General features: G+C 37.7%; 1 protein-coding gene across 1 annotated transcript; it reads right to left on the bottom strand.

The window, feature by feature from the left end:
• Nucleotides 1–1,958: 1,958 nt before the first annotated feature.
• LOC122980643 lies at nucleotides 1,959–22,198 on the bottom strand. The gene is given in 25 exon segments (XM_044348861.1): nucleotides 1,959–3,076; nucleotides 3,834–4,043; nucleotides 6,280–6,513; nucleotides 6,609–6,685; nucleotides 6,832–6,990; nucleotides 7,084–7,225; nucleotides 7,368–7,490; nucleotides 7,582–7,660; nucleotides 7,756–7,954; nucleotides 8,033–8,171; nucleotides 8,485–8,639; nucleotides 8,757–8,894; nucleotides 9,798–9,996; nucleotides 13,681–13,935; nucleotides 14,481–14,714; nucleotides 15,367–15,443; nucleotides 15,520–15,678; nucleotides 15,951–16,086; nucleotides 16,201–16,323; nucleotides 16,539–16,617; nucleotides 16,699–16,897; nucleotides 17,015–17,153; nucleotides 18,154–18,308; nucleotides 18,446–18,580; nucleotides 21,092–22,198. Coding segments are annotated over 25 exon segments (3,957 nt in total). The 5' UTR covers nucleotides 21,279–22,198; the 3' UTR covers nucleotides 1,959–2,851.
• Between the last annotated feature and the right edge of the window lie 1,479 nt (nucleotides 22,199–23,677).

Here is a 23,677-nt window from a genome sequence, read left to right as displayed (position 1 = left end):
ACCTGATAAGTAGCATGATGGGTAATGATCCACAGTGACTGCTCTGGCCTCTTTACTCAAGCCTGTTACTGTGAAACAAGTAATCCCATATTGCACTCCACTCCACAGTTTTTCTTAAAAGCTTCTGTTTTCCTTATTAGAGCATATTCATTCATTATATGTCAAACAAGTATAACATAACCTGTTCAAAGTATTTTTTCTTTATTATAATTCCTTTATTACTCCACAATGGTGGGATGGGGTAGGAATTTGGGGTAAATACTGTAGTGTTTCTTCTAATAATACCACAGGATTTGTTCACAGAATTATCTTTTTAAAGTCAAAACTCAACAGAAATTCTTGCCCTCCAACTTTTAAATGAACTCTTAGGGGTATGGACTTGAGGGCAGGGGTGCCATGAGGTAAATGTTTTTGAGGGGGCACAGTTAATTTTCACACTAATCCAAGTTGTTACCAGTATTTATCTAGTTCCGCTCTATGTTGATCAAACTCAATCAGTAAATCTATTTACAATTTACAATTTTTTTTACAATTTAGTTTCATTTAGCAGATGCTTTTATCCAAAGTGACGTACATCTGAGAGATACAACTAGGATTGAATGACAGTTATTAACACTTTATTGCATTTAATAGCAATATTGAACAAGAAAATGTTAGCGAAAAGGCTTTAGACTCAGGGACAATATTAGCTGGTTAGCTAGCCAGCACTGTATATTAGCTTAAGGAAAGCACCTAAACATGTAGGTACTGTTTTTACATACACTATCTATGCTGACTTTGATCTCCTGATGTCCATCCCCTTTTGTAGGAAGCATTTCAGTGCTCTAAATTTCTTTTGACAAAAACACTAATTTAGCTATAAATAATAGCAAAGAACAATAAGCTAACTAATGTTAATGTGGTTAAAGTTACAGCTAAAATCACTGATGCTAGATTCATTTTAAATGAGGGAATTTTGAAGTTCTAAGTAATTTGCAAATTCACTCAAGTCATACATGTTGGCATATGGTGTGAGCTGAGATTTGTTATTCATACCTCACACTGTAGTTAACATCGACTCTACAGGAGTCACAGCTGCAGCTAAGCAACTCTACAGCTCCACTGCTGCTACTTAGCTGGAAGGAACCAACTAGCCTAAACAGATAGGGTCGTCTGTGTGTAGCAGACAGTTATATGAATGAAAACATACAGAAAAGTGCCTTTTGTTTATACATTATATTATCAGTGCTGAATGGGCATACACAGCTGCTTGAGGTAAAGATAGTTACATGGTGCTCTTGGTTGAACAGTGGTCAGGGTTTTTTTTTTTTTAGTTTGTCAACCATAGGTTTTAAATCAACAAGAAGAAAAATGTGTGTTCAGTCTATACTGACTCTAGTACTATTTTTGTTGCATGTATTTTGTGGTAATATCCTATGATTTGGTTTCCTATTTTTCTTAACTCATGAGGATACCTACCTGAACCATGAAAAGAAAACACAAGCAAAACCAAAAAGCAGTATTCCAAATAAAGCCAACATATCAAGCTATAAGTTAATTCCTATTTGTTTCTACATATTTAAACCCTACAACTCATAATATGCCTCAGGAAAATATTATTATTATGTTTTGAATTAAATTTCAGTTTAGTTAGATTTATTGATGGAACCATGCACGAGGGTAGTGATTCAACAATTTAAAACAGTGTTATTTAAACCTGTAAGAACACCCCATAAGGAACAGCAGAGACCCGGTTTCCAAAGATAAAGACTACTTTTTAAAAATATTTTTGACCAAGAAACCCTGTGTTAATAACAGCTGGTAGTTTAAACTGTACAAAAACATGTATTTAACACCCCAATAGCAGCTACTGACCAGGGTGAAGATCCACTCAAGGCTAATGCAATACTGGGTGTTATCACAATCAAGTACAAAAACACAACTAAAGATTAAAGGTGTACAGTTCAAATTCAAGGTGGACAGAATTGTGTGTGTTGTCGATTTCCAGTAAATCTAATGCACTGTCTACTGTACTACTACTACTGTATGATCTGTATGCTGAGGATTGACAGGAAACTTACTTGAAAAGTAATCCATCACAGTGATCATTTAGTTGCCTTATTACCCCAAAAGTTCCATCATAGTCAGTAGTAGTAGTCAGTAAATGTAAGTGTTTTATTTTAAAAAGTCTGCATGCACCACATTACCACACACAAATAACACAACCCTGCAAAAATAAAAGTAGACACCTGTGCCATTAATCCACATGAACTGCATAGTCTGTGTGGAAGTAAAAAATAGAAGCAGCCTGATTTAAAATACAGAGTCCAATATACATGTATGTCCGGGCCAGGAGTAATCCATACCCATTTGTCACACATCATTTAACAATCCAGACAATATAAAACTTATAACAGACACAGCTTGTTTAAACAGATTGATCAACTCTTTTTCTAATTATTTTAACATTCATGATATATCTGATGTATCACAACAATAGAAATCAGCGTTTACAGACCATGCTCCAATTGTCAGAATGTTCACACACTTTTTCAGGCCATATCATGAAATGTGCCACAATTTTACATGTCTGTTTACATGCATATACAATAATGTATATACACAAAGAGCCTGGCAAAAGTCTTTCTTATCCATTCATGTTACGATGACTTATGAGGTTTGGACTATTTATTTATTTTTGCATTTTATAGGTAACGTACAGTATGTATCTATTGTGCCTTCAAGACCCGATGAGACCAACAATGATATACTCAACCCACAACCATCAACGAATATCAACGTACAAAATCAATGTAAATGAATTAAATGTAATTTCATTAAAGAACAAAATCACGCTGTTGGTCCTTGACCTCTAGAACTTCACCAGGTATGCACGGGCTTGCATGAGCCGTTTGAGGCGACTTTGCAAAGTAGACCTTTTTCGATCGATGTCCAAATCCTCCTTTAGCAAGAACTCCATATTCTCCTTGTCCTGAAGCACCTGCAGCATCTCTCTCTGCAGTTGGACAGCAGACTCCTGCAACATCTGGTAGCGGATCACAAGTGGGATCTGATCAGCCAGACGCTGGCTGGCAATCTAAGAAAAAGAAAGAATGTTTGACAGAAGTATATCGAAGTCATGAGAAGTCCATGAAAAACCACGGAAATGACATCTTACTCTTAATGTTTTGTCCAATGTCATTATCTGGTCAAAATGTAATTTTGTGCAATACTTACTTACTGGTTCATGACAAATACCTGCTAAACTGACTCAGCTGTACTTTCTGTTAAGCACTAATTAGCAAATAACACCCCTAAGATTGTAAACATTGTACCTGCTAAGAATCAACATGCTAGTATTACTATCAAAAGCATGTTAGCATGCTGATGTAAGCATTTAGCACAAGTACAGTATCACGGAGCCATTATCTCTCTCTTTTGCTGCGTTGACATGGATTCAGGCAGACGGTAGGATTTCAAACTCTGATCATATAATTCCAGGTGTTGTTGCACCAAAATGATTAGCTTCATGTTGTCCAGACCCATGTTTTCTCCTTGTAAGACGGAGCTACGCAACATCCGGATGTAAATACCGTTGCGGAGGATGGCAAAAACTTAAAACATTTAAACTTTTGACGGCAATGCCGTCTACCATTACTGTTGCCAGTATTCTCTGCTGGCCTCACCTAATTTCACCGACCTGCTCTCGTCCACTAAAATAATATGTGGTTTGCCATCTACCGTCTCCCTGAATCCATGTGAACACAGCATTAGGACCTTATTTCCTGAAATAGGGCAACGGCACAGATCCAACTCTTAATTCCTGGTGCATGGCCTATGTCGGTGTGACTAACATTTTTTTTGCAGTTCTCCTGACCATCAATATTGGCGCTCCCTGGGCTCAACCAGGTGCAACGTAGAGAGACCGAATACATTAGTAGTGGGAGGAATACAGAATCAGCAGGTGGAGTTGGGGTTAGCTTCAGTAGTGACCAATCACATGAGCTCCTCTCATCCCCTTTAAACGCAGCAACAGGTGAAACGGGGGAGAGAGGCTGACTGAGAGAGAGAAATCAGTTCACCTCTGTGAAGCATAGCAATTTCCAAAATAAACATTTAGAACACCCCAAACATTAATGTACATCAATCCAAATATGCTGACAATGGCAGAATGAAAATAAAGATAGTTCTCATGTGTGGCAGCTGATTGCATACCGGTGCTGCCGCTTATTTTGTGCAAACAATTAATACAGGATAATTAATACATCTAAACTCCACAATTCTACTCCTCCTCTGCATATGTTAAAGTCCTCATTTGTGCTTTTAAGTATATGCAATATCCTTAAATAAACATACAAAATCGGATATGGAAATTTGCTGGTTAGTCAAAATATTTAAATGATGAATGAAGGTATCCGTGCTGTGCTCGCTGTGCATAAAGTAAGCAGGGCTGTTTAAACCTGTTTTAAAACATTTCCAAAACTCACTGTAATGATCCTCATGACAAGACAGAACAAATATTTTGATTCTTTAAACTGAATTCGAACTATTATTTAATAAAAATGTCCGGACAGATTTGATGGAGCTCAGGATGTTACTGCGTGATCCTATTGACTGATCCTATTGCCCTGTCATAACAAACATTGTTCGGATGTTGTGTCCTCAGTCAAAAAACGGTTCCAGTCGGACGCCAAAAACATTAACATACACATGAAACGCAAATTAAGAAACTCAAGTCATATCACTTTTTAGCAGATGTGTTGTGTGCACATATTTGGAATACAGATATGCATGTGTAAGCGTCCATTTCTCCTTGTGATGAATATTTGGTCTGGTACAATTTTGGTTTAAAAACTGTTGTGAGCAGATGTCACAGGATGTCAACCTTTCCATGTTCAACAAAGGTCCATCTGGGACTGACCACTGTGCAACTCATCTATGCGTGTTTTGTTTTGTATTTTTCATACAAAAACCTGTTTTTGATTCTTGAATTGGTTGAGAGCAGATCCTAGAGGGATATCCTCTGCATGTAAAATCAACGTCATTAGCAATGATGTGAGCTATATCTGGCTTAATAAAAATTATAAAGGGTTTATTATTGAGTCACATATCTTCATACTTTTGGTCATTCAGTTTGATATGAGCGGAACATCACCCCATCTCACGAGAATACAATAGTTCACCATGAGAGTTCAGAACTGAGAATGTGCTGCACTCTTGTTTGAAAAGCAACAGTAACAAGAGGACAGAAACCGTGCCGAAATAATGTTGTTGGGTAAGTCTGCTTTTAAAATTTGCTTTTATGTTGGTGTGTATGTTCTATGTATCTGTGTATGCTCATGTTGATGAAGAGTTCAGTGATTTATTTTTATTTATTTTATTTATTTTCCTCACAGAGTTCAGATGAGGACTGTTGGCAGCTGTTTACATCCTGGAGTTAGCATTAACATTAGCCTGCTGCAGCCTCAGTGGAAACTGGAGCAAAGTGCATCAGATGGAATTAAAAGAGTTAAGAATTCAAACTGTCAGATTATCTACAAGAAGCTGTACTTTTGATGATAAACTTTTTCTGTCTTTTATCCTACCAAAAAACTGTTGCACATCAATATTGACTATGTGTTTTTGTAAAAATGATTGAATATGTCTTGTATTAACTAATACAATACAACCATACTTGATGTGTTTGCTGCATTTCATCATATATCATTTTTATATTGTTGTGGGAAACTCACTTATCCAACAGAATGTATTTCTGAACTCCAGGTCATTGGATTATGCTCCTGTGGATGATATTGTTGGTCAGAATCTTCCTTAAAAATTGTGTTTTGATTCTCATGTCAATCTGCAGTAGATGAAAAAATGTATAGCAAACTCAAAGGGGCAGAACTTAACATAAATAAAAGGTGTTTTGTGATTTTAGAGCTGTCTGTGTGTCAACTGAAGCCAAGAAGCTCTTCATCTGCATATGCCATAAGAGGTGGTATGAGTGGGTTTTATCACAGATGTCATCTCCTGCCCAAAACGAAAGCAATGAAAGCACCAAAATTGCACTGTGCCGGCTAATCTACATAAACACAGCATCAGCTGCACCTGTCCTCGCAAGCTGGTGCAAGCATGCTCGTTTGGTGCCTGGAAATTACCAAACAGGCACAGACACACAAAAAAAAAAAAAACAGAGAAAGAGACAGACTTACACCTGAGGAAAATTGCATGCAAACTGCGTTTGGCCCAGTGCTGGCCTTGCGCCTGCAGGAAAATAGGGCCCTTAGTCTTGTTGTCCTCATTGAAAATAAGGCTTACTTTGTAATAGGACTTAAGATGCAACTTTAGCTGTTGCAGTGTGGCATGGTGATCATCAACGATTTGGATTTCATCATCCTCTCCCTCCTCTTCCTCCTCCTCTCTCTTGCTCTCACTCAAACTGCTGCTGTAGGTCCTGTCCTGAGAGTAAACGATCAGCTCCATCTTGAACTGAGTTCTCAGTGTGGACTCTGCAGTGGACTCCTTTTCTTGCTTAATGGCTTCGATCTTTGCCTACAAAGTAAAATTCTGGTCAGTCTGAATATTGTGGGGACAATGACTATCAAATTGTAAAAAAGGTCGATGTTAAACTCATTGAAGTTGGCTACCTTGGCTGTTTTCAGAAGGTTGGGAAATCCAGTGAAGCTACTTTGGGCCAGCTGTATGAACGTTTTCCTAACAGCATCTGGAGGAAATTGGAATAAGATACAGCAGGTTGATTTCTACCCAGATACATGAATCAGCTGTGCTAATCAGTATTTATGATAACTGGAAAAAGAAGAATAACAAATAATAAAACTGAGTAAGACTGTCATTTATTCAATCATATACCTCCTACATCTTTGAGTTTCTTGACAGCTGGTTCTTCCAGCTGTTTAATCTGCTCCTTGACCATGAGCTCAAAGGTCTTGTAGTTGATGAAGCCTGGCAGTTCTCTTCCACGGTACCTCTCTTCATATTCCTCCACCTCTCTGTCAATTCTTATGTTAACTACAACACACAAATGTATATTAGAGTCCTGTGGCTGTGAGAATAACCCAGTGTTGGTGGACAGCTGTAGACCAGACAAAATGAAGCACTCACAGTTTTCTCCTGAGAGGTCCAGGTGGGCGTTCCACATCCCAAACTCTCTTCTGAGTGTAGAAAAGACATTGAGCCTTTCTCCACACTTGAGTTCCTCACCTGTAGTCAGACTAAGGGCATCTTGATTGAATGCTGACACTTTCTGGAGCCCATGAGACAACAGAAACAGTTGTTTAGTGGTGTTATGTTGTTTATTTAAATACTTTAGGATGAACTAATTCATATTGGTGGTGAGAATTTGTCTGTGTAGCCAAGTAAATGTTCGGTAGAGTGAGGGAACTCACATCAATGAGGAAGGCGAGTCTCTCGCCTGCGTCAGATGGAGGTCCAGTGCCATATTTCTCCAGCTCTGCCTGAGTCTGTATTAGTTTCTCCTCTATCTGCTCTTCCAGTCGAGGCAGAGATCTCTGCAAATCATACAGAGGTCAAAACTTTTAACACCTCAAGGTGACCAATCTTAATTTATACAGTAAATTTCCAAGATCAAGAAGAATTCACCTCAATATGTTGCACCAGCTCAAGGGTGAGTTTCTCAGCCAGTTTAGGAACAGTAGCAAGACCGTCATTGTAAAGAGTGCTACAGCAAAAATAAAAAGCTACTGAGAACATGCTCCACAATCTGCCAAACACTGCATAAATATTTGTATAAATGCCAAAAAAGAATGAACTTACTGGAAATACACATGATCTTTGAAGAAGGCTTTCTCTCTTTCTATTGCTTCAGTAAGAGACACCTTCTCTGTGATCTCCTTCTGACCCCTGCACCTGACGATCATGTAGCCCTTCTTCAGGTTGATGACCTCATTATGGACAATGTCAACCACTGTCTCTTCTGTGCCTTTGTCCACTAGATCAGGTTTGGTCAAGATACCTGAGAGAGAAAGAGTACACTTCCTAAGAGTCGAATAACTTATGTAAGAGCCAAGTGGCCAAAATCAGTTCCATTTACCCAAAGTCCTCTCTCCATCAGGATCCACTCGCTGTGCCATGTTCAAAGCCTCTGTGGTTGCTATGTCCACGTTGCATGGAACAACCACCAAGCTGATGGTCTCTTGTCTTGTAATGAACGTCTGGATCAGTCTCTTTATCTGAAAGTATCAATTCAGGTTGTGTCAAGTTATAAGTTGCACATCTGTCAAATCACATTCATATTTGAGCCTGTTCTGATCACATAATGAGTGAATATCACATGACTTAAAGTCTATAGCCATTCCAAAACATTATAATTTAAAAAATCAGCAGCAAAGTGTCTTTCAACAAGAAGTGTCCTGGTTAATCTGGATAATCCACAGACCTCACTGTCTACACTTTTCATTGGAACAACTTTTTACCAAAGAAATGATCCCTTCTGTTGATGTGTTTTGGGTATCATCTAGAGTAAAAGGAATAATGAACAAACACCTGATCTCCAATGTTCTCTGGTTGTCCCTTTACAGCTACTCTGGCGATACCAGGCAGGTCAATGAGTGTCAGGTCTGGAACATCAGGAGAGGCGATCTCCAGACTGATGAGGTCATCACTGATCCCCAACCCGACCCCAGCTATTTCATTCTGAGCTGGTGAGGGGATATGATGAATGATGGTCACAAAGGATGGAAGTGGTGAACTTAAATAAAATCAGTGGCTCCATCAATACTTTTGTTTGTGACATTTTAGAATGTGGTGTACTGTACCTTCGCGAATCTTTTCTTCCACATCTGCAGGGTCTTCTATCTCTTCCTCGCGGTCCTGGTAGCTTATCTTTCCATACCACTCCTCTCCCTCTTTCTTTCGCTTCATCTTCAGTTCGAGAGGACATCTTGTCACAATGCCTGAATTAAGGGTACGTCAATGACAAGAGAGAGGAAAAACTCAAAGTGAAATCCATTGTACTTGGTGAAAGTATGAAAAGCAGCAGGATACCTCAATAATAAACAAAGTAGAATTATCACCTTTCTGACAATGTCAACAAAAACTGAAAATGTATAAGCTTTGTAAAAGTAGAATTTATGCAAGAGCTGTTGTATTGAATTTCATCAAATGTTCATAATAAAGTGCTCAGTGAGTGTCTATCATATTTACTGAGAATAAGCCTGGTCTAATCTGGCAGATATTTTGAATTTCTTGTCTTGGTATGTTCTTTTGTGTGCCAAATTTGGTGGGCTCTGGTGTTCATTGTTTTAGGTGGCAGGTTTCCTCTCCTTCCTTCTTTGTCTGAACCGTGAGCCAGTTCATATCAGTAATACAGCACTACAGTGAATGTTGCCTTGTGGCATTCTTGCTGGCTTGTAGCGTACAAGCTGGCACAGTGCCCTATAGTCAAACCAGTAGCTGTTGCAAAACTAGTCTTACAGGTTTTGAGATTTCCTCCTTCTGTTTGACGATGGAGTGATGCTCACATGAGTGAAAAATTACATTTAAAAATTACATTAAAAAAAAACACTATCCCATTACAGTTTTTATAGGAACTATTTTCTACCAATCCTACCTCTGCTGAATGTCTAACTAACACGTCAGCCATAACAACTCTAAGATAACAACCCCCACCCCACCCTTCTAAATGTTCTTTTTTTATTTAAAAATGTTGACTTATGAAACTTAATCATCTCTTCATTTTAAGCAACAAACATCTTTTAAATGCTACAGCCTTGTAAATACAGAAGTTTCATCATGATAGATAGATAGATAGAAAGATGGATAAATGGATAGGTTTTCTTTCTCAGTGACTAACTTACCACTTCCTCTTGGCAGAGCCACACCTGACAGCGCCTCCAGCACAGAGCTCTTCCCTGAGCTTTGGTCGCCAATAACGGCGATAGCAGGCAGCGCCAAGTCCTTCTCTACACCCAGAGAGCGAAGAGAGTCAATGAGGTCAATGCAGGGACGCACCTTCTCCTCATACTGCTGGTTCAGAGAGTTCATGATGATGATTTGTCGTTATGTTTTAAAAAGGAACAAAACTGCTGGATGAAAGTCCTCACTGAGCTCTGTACCTGACAAGTCTACAATCGGCAGCTTCGACCTTCAGTGTCGAAACTGTGAGCCAGATAGGGCTGCCTCGGTGATGGAGAGGGAAGACCGGTCGAAAGAAATTGAAACTTAAGTTTGGTTTCGTTTCATGTCTTGCTGTTGGCGAAACAACGACGTGAGACGGTGGAGATGCCGCACCTGACGTCGCCTACCAGGAGATTTTTCTAGGCCTATAGCTGCTCGGACTGTGTGCAAAAATCTGCATCCAATGCTGTATATTCAACTAAATAAAAAAATGCATATCTGTTCAAAAACCTTTTTTTTTTATTTTTATTTTTTAATAAAGAACATTTTCTCAAATTTGGTTTTTACAACTTGCTTTTATGGCTAACTAATGTCCTCAACAAATGTTCTCTTAAAATGAAGATAGTTAATTTTTTCTAACTGATTTTCGACGTGAGCAATAAGCGTGAATAAAAAAGGATGAACATAAACTGATTTTGGTCAGAAATGAAGTCTGAAATCAAAATATGCCGAAGCTTTCCTCCTCCTAAATTATTCATTTAACATCTGACATGTTACAGAATTTGAAAACTATAAAAAAAATTATGTTTTTCTTTTTCTTTTTTTTAACACTCTAAATAAGAAAAAAATGTAATACACCTGTGTGATTAACATGAACCACTGATTTTTTTTATATCAGAGGGGAATATTTGTGAAGCTATGGAGGGTTTAAAGGGCCTAAACTAAACATATTAAATATATAAATAATTATATGCTTAAATAAATTAATAAATATATAATTATATAATAAAATTCTTAAATGAATTAATAAATATATAATTATATAATAAAATGCTTAAATAAATAAATATGTAATTGAATGCTTAATTTTCACCATAAATAAATAAATCCAAAGTTAAATGAGATATTAAATCATAATCACCAACTCAATGGCTTGTTTGTTAGGCTCATGTCCCATCCACGTTATTAATAAATCAAAGTACATGTCAAATAAATTTTTCCCAAAGATGGTTTATGTTGTTTTAAGTAGTTCTTATCACACTGATGTATGTTCAGGTACTAAATTTTCTGATAAGTTTGTTTTAATTAGTTATTTGACAATATAAAAGGGGATGTGATGTCATGATTGACAGCTGTGATAGCCCAAACCTCTGTCAGGTGCTGGGAGGGCTGGGGGGCATGTTTATGGATTATAAGACCTGGATACCGGACTGAAAATGGTACTCATTCAGTCCAAAAAGAATTGCTCGGCTTGTGCATACACCAAAAAAAGTTTCTAGCTGCCGGGTTTGCTGCCGTGTTATATGGGCACTCAGCCCATAGACTTTACATTGTGATGATGTCATGGATTTTTAAATTGCTTTTCTCAGCTCAAGGAAAGTTTTACAAATATAAACCTCCATGGATCAAAAATCCATAATAGAGAGAGTAATTATTGACCTTTTTTGTAGTTTGAGCTGTCCTGTCAACAGCTCTACAGGTGTCTGTTTTACACTGGCGGTCTAAGGGGAAAATGCTTTTGTGGGCTGCAGGGGATTTTTTACTGCAATACTGTGAGTGACCACTGGGAAAAACTGGCTGCAAGGCTGAGCGGCAGAGCCCTATCCAGCTCATATAATAGGTCCATAGGCGTGTTCTGCGGGCATTCATCCTGCAGCCTGATTCTGGCTCCAAATGATGTCATACAAGCAAGATGGCAAGATGGAGATATTTTGGCTTAATTTTTGCAAAGTGGTAGGAAGTGGAGACATGTCCATATTTATATACAGTCAATTGGACAGATGAGAAAAAGCTGAGGTTACATTCTTTTAAAAAGGAAGAGGAAAAGGAAGAGTTCAAATGTTTTATTTGACAACAGAAGAAAAAGGACAACAAAAATATTATTATATTATTATATTATTAGACATCATAATTCCTATTTCCTATAAAGAATAACCCAACAAAGATAGTTTAACTTCAAACACAGTTATTGTCTAAACAGGAATGAAGCAATAACTCAACCACCACTGAAAAATTAAAAATAAAAATGTAAAATGAAACACACATATGTTTCATTTATGTTTCATCACCATAGCCACATATGCAATATGTGGCTATGGTGATGTTTTATTGTTTTTACAATGAGTGAGAATACACACTGAAGAGGAGCCTTCAAGGAAGTCTTTTACGGGCTGACACGCCCCCTTTTTATTGCTTGGATGCTCAGCTGATTGCACTGATCTGGCACATCACAACATCATCATTATACTCAAGTGTATCATGATATTGTCAAGAACTGAACACGGCTTGGACTCAAAATGCAGACTAACACAGTATGCAAGTTAAAAAAAACAGTCCTTTAATTGCAGCAGGGCCGGTACACAGGTGATCAGTCAGTACAACAAGATAATCCAAATCCGTAGGCAAAAGGCGAGGTCAAAGACAAAACAGGTCGGGAACTATAAGGCTTACTAGGAGAAAAAAAAAGTCTGGAACGCTGACAACAAGAGGAACAAGACGAACTGGCACAGAAGGAAGGGAACACTGAGACTATATACACTGGGGGAGGGAAGACAACGAGACACAGGTGCAACACATTAGGGCAGGGCAGGTAATCACACGGGAGGGAGACACTTATTCGTTTTACCCATTTTTGATTGACACCCAATCTCACTAATTTTATCCATTTCTCGAATAATACCCACCCCATGTTAATTTTTTGAAGTTTTAGGGAAAATCGGACACCCTTTTCATTATAGCCACTTTTCTTGTAACACTTCCTCACAAAATACCTGAGTTGCATATAATGAAAATAATTAGAGTGCACTTTAAGCTTAATTGACCAAAAGATGCAAATTTGCTGTCTAAATAAAGTCCTTTATGCACTTAAGCCCTTTTACACATCATATAGCAAAAATGTTATCCAGCAGTGGAGTAAAGGTGTGGTTGTGGCAAAATGGTGTTTATATGGAAATACTAGAGACTTTGTAGACATGTTTAATCTGAGTAAGATCCTGCAGCCCAACTCTGGCTCCAAATGATGTCATACAAGCAAGATGGCAGCTCCCAGAAAGGAGCTATTTTGGCTTCACTTTTGCATAGTGGTAGGAGGTGGAAACACATCATCCATAATTATATACAGTCAATCAAAAAGCAAAAGCAGGGGTTCCAGGCCATTCTTTTAAAAAAGAATAGTTTGAAATGTTTTATTTGTCAACAGAAGAATAAGGACAACAATATTAATCTAGACATCATAATTCCTACTTCCAATAAATAATAATCCAACAAAGATAGTTTAACTTCAAACACAGTTATTGTCTTAACACAGGAATGAAGCAATAACTCAACCACTAATGAAACTCAATCAGCACAGCAAATAAATCATAAGCTACTAATGCTGCTATTAATGCATTTTCAACCAAAGTAAACTTACATATCATATATACAGATCAAACTATTGAGACCTATTGAGAGAATTTTTATGAAACATGAACATATTGAATGAAAAGTCTCAGAAAACATGGATATTAAATCTCTAAAATAAATGACTAATTATGCCCAGAAATATGCATGGTAGAGAAAAAAAGAATTCTGAATTAGCACATTTAAATGTGCTAATTAGAAATCTGGGTTTAGGTTTTGCACTGGAGATGTGTTGAAGTTGTGTATGTTCATACTAAACTAAGTCAGCAATTTGCATGCCTTTGACAGGCGCTTGATGTGAACCTGAAGGTTGGTTCTCTTGGTTTTTATGCCATGGTCCTCATGAAGCAGGGACTTTGTTTTCTCCTTGTCCTGAAGCATCTGCAGCATCTCCCTCTGCAGCTGGACAGCAGACTCCTGCAACATCTGGTAGAGGATCACCAGTGGGATCTGATCAGCCAGACGCTGACCAGCAATCTGTGGTTTGAGGGAGGACAAAGATAATGCTCTAAATTTTAGCTTTTTTGGGTGGCACTTTAAAATAAAGACTGGTCTTAGTAAATGTATTGTCAATTTCTGCTGTTCAGTATCATTTACATATTGAATTAATCCATTTGGCAAACACTTTTGTCCAAAGCGTTGTACACATGATGTTTGCTTGTCTTCAATGTCTCTTTTCACATACATACAGCAGGACACATTTTACTATTTCCCTATCATTAATACTAATAATGCCCTAGTCTATATATTATTTAGATGTCACTGATAAACCATAGATAAAACTAAACCAGTTGTTAGTAAATTTACTGATTATTACATCATTATGATCTCACTATTTGTGAATCACTTATAAACAAAGTGTTTTTAAAGTATTGCCTTTGGAGAGTTCCTCTTGTGAGCCATCCTAAACAATTACAGCCATGAATGACAGTAATTCATGAAAATGACTATCTTTATACTTAATCTAAGATGTGTATGATTTATGAAATGCCGTGAAACACAACATGTAGAATTATTCTTACCTGGTAATAGGATTTAATGTGTTTCATCATCTCTTTCAAGGTGGCCCCAGTGTAATTATTGCTGAGAGGGCGGCCAGTGATTTTCACCTGTTCTGCTTCTTCTCTCTTCCATTTCCCTAACTTCTTGCTGTATGTGCTGTCCTGAGTGTAGACGATCAACTCCATCTTAAACTGAGTCCTCAGCATGGACTCTGCTGTAATTTCCTTCTTGTTTACAATGGCTTCAATTTTCACCTAAAGAACATAGAAATGTATCAGGAAATATTTAACAACATTTAGTCAAATTATATGGAGCCCGCAGGAAAAAAATAACAACAATAATTAATATTTAATGTTCTCAATTTAATAATTTGTGCTTTCAATTTAATAATTTGTGCTTTCAATTTAATAGAATTCACCATCATGGCATTCTCTCCTCCTGCGTAAACCCTCACTAGGGATCGCTTGGATTTAAAAAGGTTTTATTTTGATCTTGGACTAAATGAGTATATTTCGGGTTTGGGCTTGTCAGTACAACACTCTGAGATCTGAGAATCTGAGACTTTTTTGCTGCAAAAACATTCACACTCCTGCATATGTCATCCAGTTCATAAGAACAGGGTTCAGGATTGCTCGCAAACCTGAAGCAAATTGAGTTGTACCCGCTCTTCATTCAACATACATCAGCACATAAAAAGACATTTGTCAAACTTCTAGCTGACTGAGTGTGTTTAGTGCCCTCAACAAGAGGGGAACAGGCAACATAGATAAATCAAGAGCACTAATTAAATAATCCATGTGCATGAATTATTGAATCAAGAGCACAAATTTTTTTCTTTTTTTCTCTGTGGCCCTTCCTTGGCCATGTAACATTATATACAGTAGCTACTGACAATGAAAATGATACCTTAGCTATTGTGATGAGGTTAGGGAATCCAACAAAACTGCACTGTGCCAGCTTGAACAGCTCTTTCTTCACAATTTCTAAAAAACATACAAATCAGTAACAAGGTGAAAAATACATGGTCAAATAAAAACTGTATTGAGGTATGAGACATACCTGCCACTTCCTTGAGTTTCAGGATAGCAGGCTCTTCAAGATGTTTGATGTGCTCCTGGACTATGCCCTCAAAGGTCTGGTAGTTGATGAATCCTGGCAATTCTCTTCCACGGTACTTTCGCTCATACTGAGCTACCTCTATCTCAATATTCGAGTTGACTGCAACATAAATGAATTTGTGAAAGAAAAAGAAGATGTAAAGTAGGTCATTTGTTGATTAGCAGAGGTCAGTAGTGCAAATTTACGTAGTTAAAAGTTATTACTTTGTATTTGGAAATGTAAAACATGTTGCACTTTTCACAGTAAGGAGAAAACAAAACACCAGAGGAAACAATATTTTCCTTAAGAGTTCACATATTATGTTTTAGCTTTGCAGTATGAAAGCAAAGACACCAAAATAGATGTAATGACCAGGATGTTTATGCACTTACATGTTATTCCAGAGCGGTCTATGGTATCTTTCCATGCTGCAAACTCTTTTCTGAGTATGGAAAAGATATTGACTCCAAATTTTAGTTTGTCCCCTGTGGTGAGGCTGATAGCGTCATGTGTAAACGCTGTCACTCTCTAAATAACAGATAAAAGACATGAGAATAAATGTGCTGTATGTTCTATTGTATGAGGAGTAATATGGGTTAGTAGATGCAGTGTTTTGTATGTTAAAAAAGCCAATAAACTCACATCAATGAGGAAATCGAGTTTCTCAGTTGCGTCAGATGGGGGTCCATTCCCATATTTATCCAGATCTGTCTGAGTCTGTTTTAGTTTCCCCTTTATTTGCTCCTCCAGTCGAGGCAGAGATTTCTAGAAATCACACATAGCTCAAAATATTATCACTCAAAGTCAGCCAAGTAATTTGTAGTAAACCGTTAAAGTGAAGCTGTAAAGCTGGGGACAAATCTGAGGACTAGCTAAAACCTACAAAGACTAGACAAACCACACATAAAGACTGTTTCCATCAACTGGCACTGACTTTTAGTCTTTGACCAATTAGTCGTCATGTGTGTCCCTGAATTCACCTGGATATGATGCACCAGCTCAATGGTGAGTTTCTCAGCCAGTTTAGGAACAGTGGCATAGCCTTCATCATAGAGAGTTCTACAGAATGAAATAAAAGGTTACACAACCTGTTAATCCGCAAAACATTGTTTACATAATCATCAAAAAGAGTGAACTTACTTGAAATGCACATGATCACTGAAGAAGGCTTTCTCTTTTTCTATTGCCGCAGTAAGAGACACCTTCTCTGTGATCTCCTTCTGACCCCTGCACCTGACGATCATGTAGCCCTTCTTCAGGGGGATGACGTCATTATGGACAATGTCAACCACTGTCTCTTCTGTGCCTTTGTCCACTAGATCAGGTTTGGTCAAGATACCTAAGAGACAGAGGAATTTAGACAAGAGGGAGAAGTTTATTTAGAACTACAAAAGAACAGTGAGGTTTTGAGCTACATAAAAACCTAGTGGCTTTTAAAAAAATCCAATACATTTACCCAAAGTCCTCTCTCCATCAGGATCCACTCGCTGTGCCATGTTCAAAGCCTCTGTGGTTGCTATGTCCACGTTGCATGGAACAACCACCGAGATGATGGTCTCTTGTTTTGTGATGAACCTTTCGATCATTAACTTTATCTGAAAGTATTGATTCATATTATATCAAGTCTAAGATTATAAACTGCACAACTACCAAATCAGCAATGTGCTTTGGACTGTTCTAATCAAATAATAAAAAAATTACATTATAACAAGACTAAATATCTATAGCCACACTAGCGGCCTTGTGAGGTTTTAATAGGCGTTACAGACCGGAGAACAAACTTGTTGGATGAATGAGAAATCTTCTTACCACTAGTGGTGCAATATATGTAAGGAAGAAATGCCATGCTGTTACCCAACTCAAAAGGGTTTCTCCTTGATTTCTAAGTATATTGTTAACAAAAACCATTCGCTAAACCCCTCGCCTGAACAGCAATTGTCCAATTATAGCTGAGCAACCGTAACTAGGCAAGTGTTGTCAAGCTTTGGTTTTCTCCACATGCAGAAGCCATGGCCGAAGTGATGTGCATGGGGCTGTATTAAGAGTCATACCGTGTATAAGTTTGCAGGATGGTGGTTTTTAGCCTTCCCAAAAACAAAAATACAGGAGCAAATGTGTAAGGAATTGATTCAACTGTGTGTTTATATGCACTAATGTAAGTTGCAAATGTTGTCCAGCTAATTAGGTAAGTATCTACAGTAGTAACTTAACCCACTGTTATTTCCAAGGACAGTTTTGTAGGTTACAGGTTATGTTATAAAAAAACTGTTCATGACAAGCACATAACTGTGTAGTTTTCCCACTGTGTGGAAGCAGGCCCTGGATACTATACCAGAATGTAGGCTTACGTTAGTGGCTCTGTCCTGTTCTTGTTGAATTTGGTTACACTCCAGCAACCAGCCCAGTCAGACTCGAGCCAGGAGCTAGTGTTACGTTCACTAAACAAAATCATTAGTCCTCATCCTAAAAGCCTTGCCTCTGGGATGACCAATTCATCTGAGGACCATGATTGTTTGTACCAGATTTCATGGCAATTGCCCCAGTTCTGAAGATATTTTACTCTGGACCAAAGTACTGAGACCTGAACTACTACACCTGATCTCCAATGTTCTCTGGTTGTCCCTTGACAGACACTCTGGTGATGCCGGGCAGGTCAATGAGCGTCAGGTCTGGAACATCAGGAGAGGCGATCTCCAGACTGATGAGGTGATTACTGATCCCCACACCGATCCCAGCCATTTTATCTTGAACTGGAGAGAGAGAGAGCCCAATATATGATGATTACAAAGGACGGGTGTGCTGATCACTGAGCGGCAAATTAAACCTTTGCCCTCTTTCAATACTTGGCTTAACTGTTAAGGACATTTAAGAATACTGTATACTGTACCTTCTCTGATCTTATTCTCCACATCTGCAGGGTCTTTTATAACTTCCTCATAGTCCGTGTAGCTTATCTTTCCATACCACTCCTCTCCCTCTTTCTTTCTCATCTTCAGTTCAAGAGGACATCTTGTCACAATACCTGAATTGTGGGAGAGTGAATGATGAGACAAGGAGCAAAAAGTCAAAGTGAAAACCAGTGTTCTTGCTGCACAGCAGCATATCTCAGAGAGTACATAAATAATTTAAATTAAAAATTGGGTCTCAAATAATTTATAAAATTGAAAAATATGTCTGTACACTTAAACGTGTGACAGGTACATCAGAATAAACAACTTGAGTAAACGTGAAAAAACTTCCACACACTGTCTCACTTACCACGGGTATATTCATTTGCAACATTTCTGTCTACATGACTTTCTTAACATATATGATTTTTCAGGTCAAGGTGTAAGTAATATAGTCAGTAAAAATAGGTTAATGTTTGGGCCTTTCATTAAAGATTTATTATTATTTTAAGTCCAACTGAAGTCACATTTAGTCATACCTTTTACAGTCAAAAATAATGTCACTGTGTTTTTTTTAAGGTATTGTTAGTTGTATATTATTAAAAATAACAAACATCTTTGGGGAAATCAGGAATGCTCCTTTTCATCTCAGCCAGACAATGTGCAGGCTCCACTGTCAGGACAGGAAACAACATTTTTTTTTTTTTGCCTGCATTAAAAATCATAGAAGAAGACATGAGACATGCCCATGGTTGTTGTCAAGGGCTGTACACAGCAGTGACAACGTGACTGTGACTTGTGTGGTTTTAAGTAATTAAATAGGGCAATCATATTTTGTAGCTATATCAAAGAAAACATAGTGTAATGTATTGTTGTGAGTTGGGCTTTATGCGACTTGTATGTTTCTGCTAACAGCTAAAAATATATTTATATATAAATTATATTTATGAACATCAAAATGTAGTTTTCATACATTTTATAATGTGCATAATTGAATAACTTTTGCAAACTTCACATCATGGGATCATTAAAGTTTCAAACATGCATTTACTATAACTTGAAAATAATGATTTTTTGTCTCATTTCTGAATCTCACATTAGCCTATGTAGTTTGGTATGTTAATGATATGGGCTGAACACCCCACCACAATGATTATAATTAATAACTGTCTACCTTTTTACACCACATTAGGGGGCCCACATATGAGCTAAATCATTCACATTTATTATCTACAATAGTCAACACCAGCCGAGCAGCTGAGATAAACGTCATCACGTTTTGGGCGCGGTCTCTTCTGTGACCCTACTAGCCCACGAACCATATTTGGATGTTCAACTTCCTCCACATTCATGTTGCGGCTGCCGCTGGATCATGGATGTACTGTAAGAGCTGGGTACCAGACTAAAGATGGTGCCCATTCAGTCCAAAAAGAATTGTTCGGGCTGTGTATATGCCAAAAAGTTTCTAGCTTCCGGGTTTATTCCGTGTTGTGCGGCCCACTGAGTATGCGCATAAGTGTTTCCCCCACTGGCCCTGCCCACGAGTTCCCGCTCGGCCCATAGAGTTTACGTTGTAATGATGTCACTTTTAAAAAAAAATCACTTTTCTCAGCTCGAGGAAAGTTTTATAAACTAAATATTAAACCTCCACGGATGAAAAATTCATATGAGAGAGAGACAGAGTCATAATTCACCTTCTTTGTAGTTCGAGGTATACTGTTAACAGTTTTACAGATGTCTCTTTTACAATGGTTGTCTATGGAGAAAATGCTTTTTGGGCCACAGCTGGATTTTTCACTGCAACACCGCGAGTGACCACTGGGCGGCGCCCTATCCAGCTCTTATTATACATCCGTGTAATAATAGAGCTTAACTATTTAAACTTTTTCAATTCATTCTCTATGGTAGTTCAGATCACTACGGATGTAATCCCACCCGACCACAATGTGGGTTGCGATGGCAGAGTGGCACTGTCTGTATTTCTGCCTCTTGACTTCATGGGCAGAGGAAGAAGCAGAAGCAACCTTGTTTATGAGGTATTTTTATATATTTCTCAAGAACCACTCATCCAAACAACTTCACACATCGACACTGAACTTCCTTGAGTCCGCAGCAATATGTCCGCCAGGTATGAAGTAGATTGGATGAACGGTTCTCAAGATGTGCGAAGGACAAATTTACATACACCTAAAGACAGACAGAAATTATTTTCTTTATTAAAGATTTAACTGTGTAACAATGGCTTATACAGTTCACGAAGTATAATTTGGATTTGTTTAGCTTGTTTTCAGTAACAGATTAGATTTTATTGTACTTTCCACGATTGTGCATTGTTGCCATATAGCAACAATTTACCAACTACCCCCCTTAATTTTTTTTTTCAAATATTTCGATTATTTAAGCAATTTTAGGTAATAAAAACACATTAAAACATTTTTTAAAATTATGTTTAAGTAATAATTCATGCAATAGAGGGTTAAAGGGTTAAATGTTTCACACATATGAATTTATAGTAAAGTATCTTGTGTGCATCACCTTTCGGGACTTAAGTTATTCATTAATGATTTCAATGAAAAATTTGAATGACGGGGGCGTTACTATTTCTTAGTTGCGTGAAAAGCAAAGAGTTGTTTTTAATTGCTTACCACTTCCTCTTGGCAGAGCCACCCCTGACAGCGCCTCCAACACAGAGCTCTTCCCTGAGCTTTGGTCTCCAATCACGGCGATAGCAGGCAGCGCCAAGTCCTTCTCTACACCCAGAGAGCGAAGAGAGTCAATGACGTCAATGCAGGGACGCACCTTCTCCTCATACTGCTGGTTCAGAGAGTTCATGATGATGATTTTTTTTTTGTTTCTTGTGAAGAAATTATGTTTTAAAAAAGGAACAAAACTTCTAGATGAAAGTACTATCCACTGATGAGTTCTGTCCCTGACAAGTAATGACGCACCGGCTGCGACATTAACCTACAAACACCTGTAGAGCGGATGCCACACCTCCTCGTCTACTAGAGATTTATTCATTTAACATTTGACATGCTACAGAAGTTGAATACTACATATAAATTATGTTTTTCCTTTTTTTTACACCACTAAATAGGAAAAAAATCCAATGCACTTGTTTGAATAACATGAAGCACTTACTTTTTTCTAACAGTGGGGAAATCTTTGCGAATCAGCTTGTTCTTGAATTAGGTGCGCATTTTCTAGCATTAATTTCTGTAAAAAATTATATTAAAAATATCAATATCAAAATTCACTCCACTGCCACCGATAAGCAGTATGTAGACAGTTTTCAGTGCGTCAGGTGAAAATGGGCATGTACTGCAATGAAACCATGAAACTCAGTGAGAAATCAAAATTTAATTTAAGTTTCGTTTCCTTATCTTTCATTTCTCTTGCTATGTTTAGTGGGACCAACGCCAAAGTTGCAGAACTCTATGTGACAAATTGGTGCAGTTGAAGCATTGTGCCAATGTAATGAATAAACTAGTTCTCCATGCTCTCCTTGTTATAAATTCAACTACGACACATTGCATAAATAGTTCACCCAGTATTTGGGTGCATGGCTGAAAATCACTGAAAAAACTGAAGACAGTAGTGGTCAGTGATTTGAATTAATCAACCAATATGTCCACCTTTTGTCATTTAAAAAGTTTTCAGCTGCCCAACCCGTCAATGAGAAGACTACTATATATTTAGTCAAGTCTTTCTTACATTTATAAGTATACACTATATATTCTACATGATGATTTTTGTGAATGAAGTCATGTGGCTTTTACAGTGAGGTCAGATACTGCAACTTTGTGGTTGTTATCATATTATAGTGGTACAGATACATCACAGAAATGTTAGATGATATTAGGTAACACTAACACAAAACTATATTGGAACCGCTTTCTAACAGTCAAGGCATCCTTTATAAAGGGAGTGCAGGTTGTAACTATTATTTTTTGTTGTAATGTATTCATGTTAATAAATATTTTACTAATAGCTTAAAGATCTGTTAATAGAACAACATTTGTGTAGTCAGGTGAAAAATCGTTTTTAGCTCGTGAGAATAAATCATTAATAAAGTAATTGAAAGGCTCACTTACTGATAGGTTTGCAGTTATAAACTTTAATAGAAGGTCACAGGTCACTTTCTCTCTAAAAAGCAGCAAAAGTCAGTAAGTCATCTTATCAATGTTAACAAATTATAATAAAGAGTTTTTATAATGATCCCTAAAAATTTTTTGTAAATGCTGACACATTTTTATGAATGGATTTTAATCTGGATGCCCTTGAGCACTTTTTTTCCTCAGAAGATCAGAGGTCAAATGGTCCATTGGAAGGTTGTACATGATGAACAGTTAAAAAGACAAACAGACAAGTGTCCTGCTGCAGAAAGACAAACAATCAAACTGATCTACAGTACAAAACATTAGTAAATGACTTATTTAGGCTACTTCTTGTAAAGTCATTATAAACCCATTATAAAAAGTACCTTATTAGAAAAAAAGGATATTAAACTAACTTGCTAACCCATGCTTTGGTTGTTATGTTTCAATGCTTGTTCAGGCATAGGCTAAACAATAAGCATGCAACCGCCCAGGCTATGTATGTAGTCAAGCCAGTTGGGGTGCTGAGTCAAACATAATTTATTTTTATGCACTTCAATGACAAAATTAAGCACAATGAGGGCGTGAACCACCAGCACCTTTCCTTCATTAAATACCAACTTACCACAAAGCATCTCTGCATGCATCATAAAAACCTGTTGAAGTTGTGGTGACCAATAACTCAGTCGATTATCTGTGCCAAAATGAAAAATGTTGTTGCCTGAGAGCAGCTAAGAGGGCGGATGATAGCCTACTATTTGGTTTAGCCTAAAATGTAAATACTCAAAGTTCAAACACCTCTAATGTATTTCTGGCTCTATTGATTTAAGTTGCTGCTCTGCTTTATGTGGTTGTAAACTTGCACTTCCAGTATTTCTGGCAGCACCTGAAGTGAGCACAGGTCGGTGGAAAATCTCCTGAGTGACCAGCAGGAGGCGACAGTGCTTTGAGAAACACCACTGACACGTTTCATGACAACAAAGTCTGATAATGGGATGTGTTCATCTGTGTAAACAGCACCCCAGCAGACATGGACACCCTGCAGTATCTAAACACTCTTATCTCTGAGCGACTGGCTGCGGCGGTAGTGGAGATTATCAGGGAGAAATCAGCCGATCCAGGTAGGAGATAGAT

Source organism: Thunnus albacares, chromosome 4 (assembly GCF_914725855.1).
Source record: "Thunnus albacares chromosome 4, fThuAlb1.1, whole genome shotgun sequence".
Taxonomy (NCBI): domain Eukaryota; kingdom Metazoa; phylum Chordata; class Actinopteri; order Scombriformes; family Scombridae; genus Thunnus; species Thunnus albacares.
This window is presented reverse-complemented; position numbering and strand designations above follow the sequence as displayed.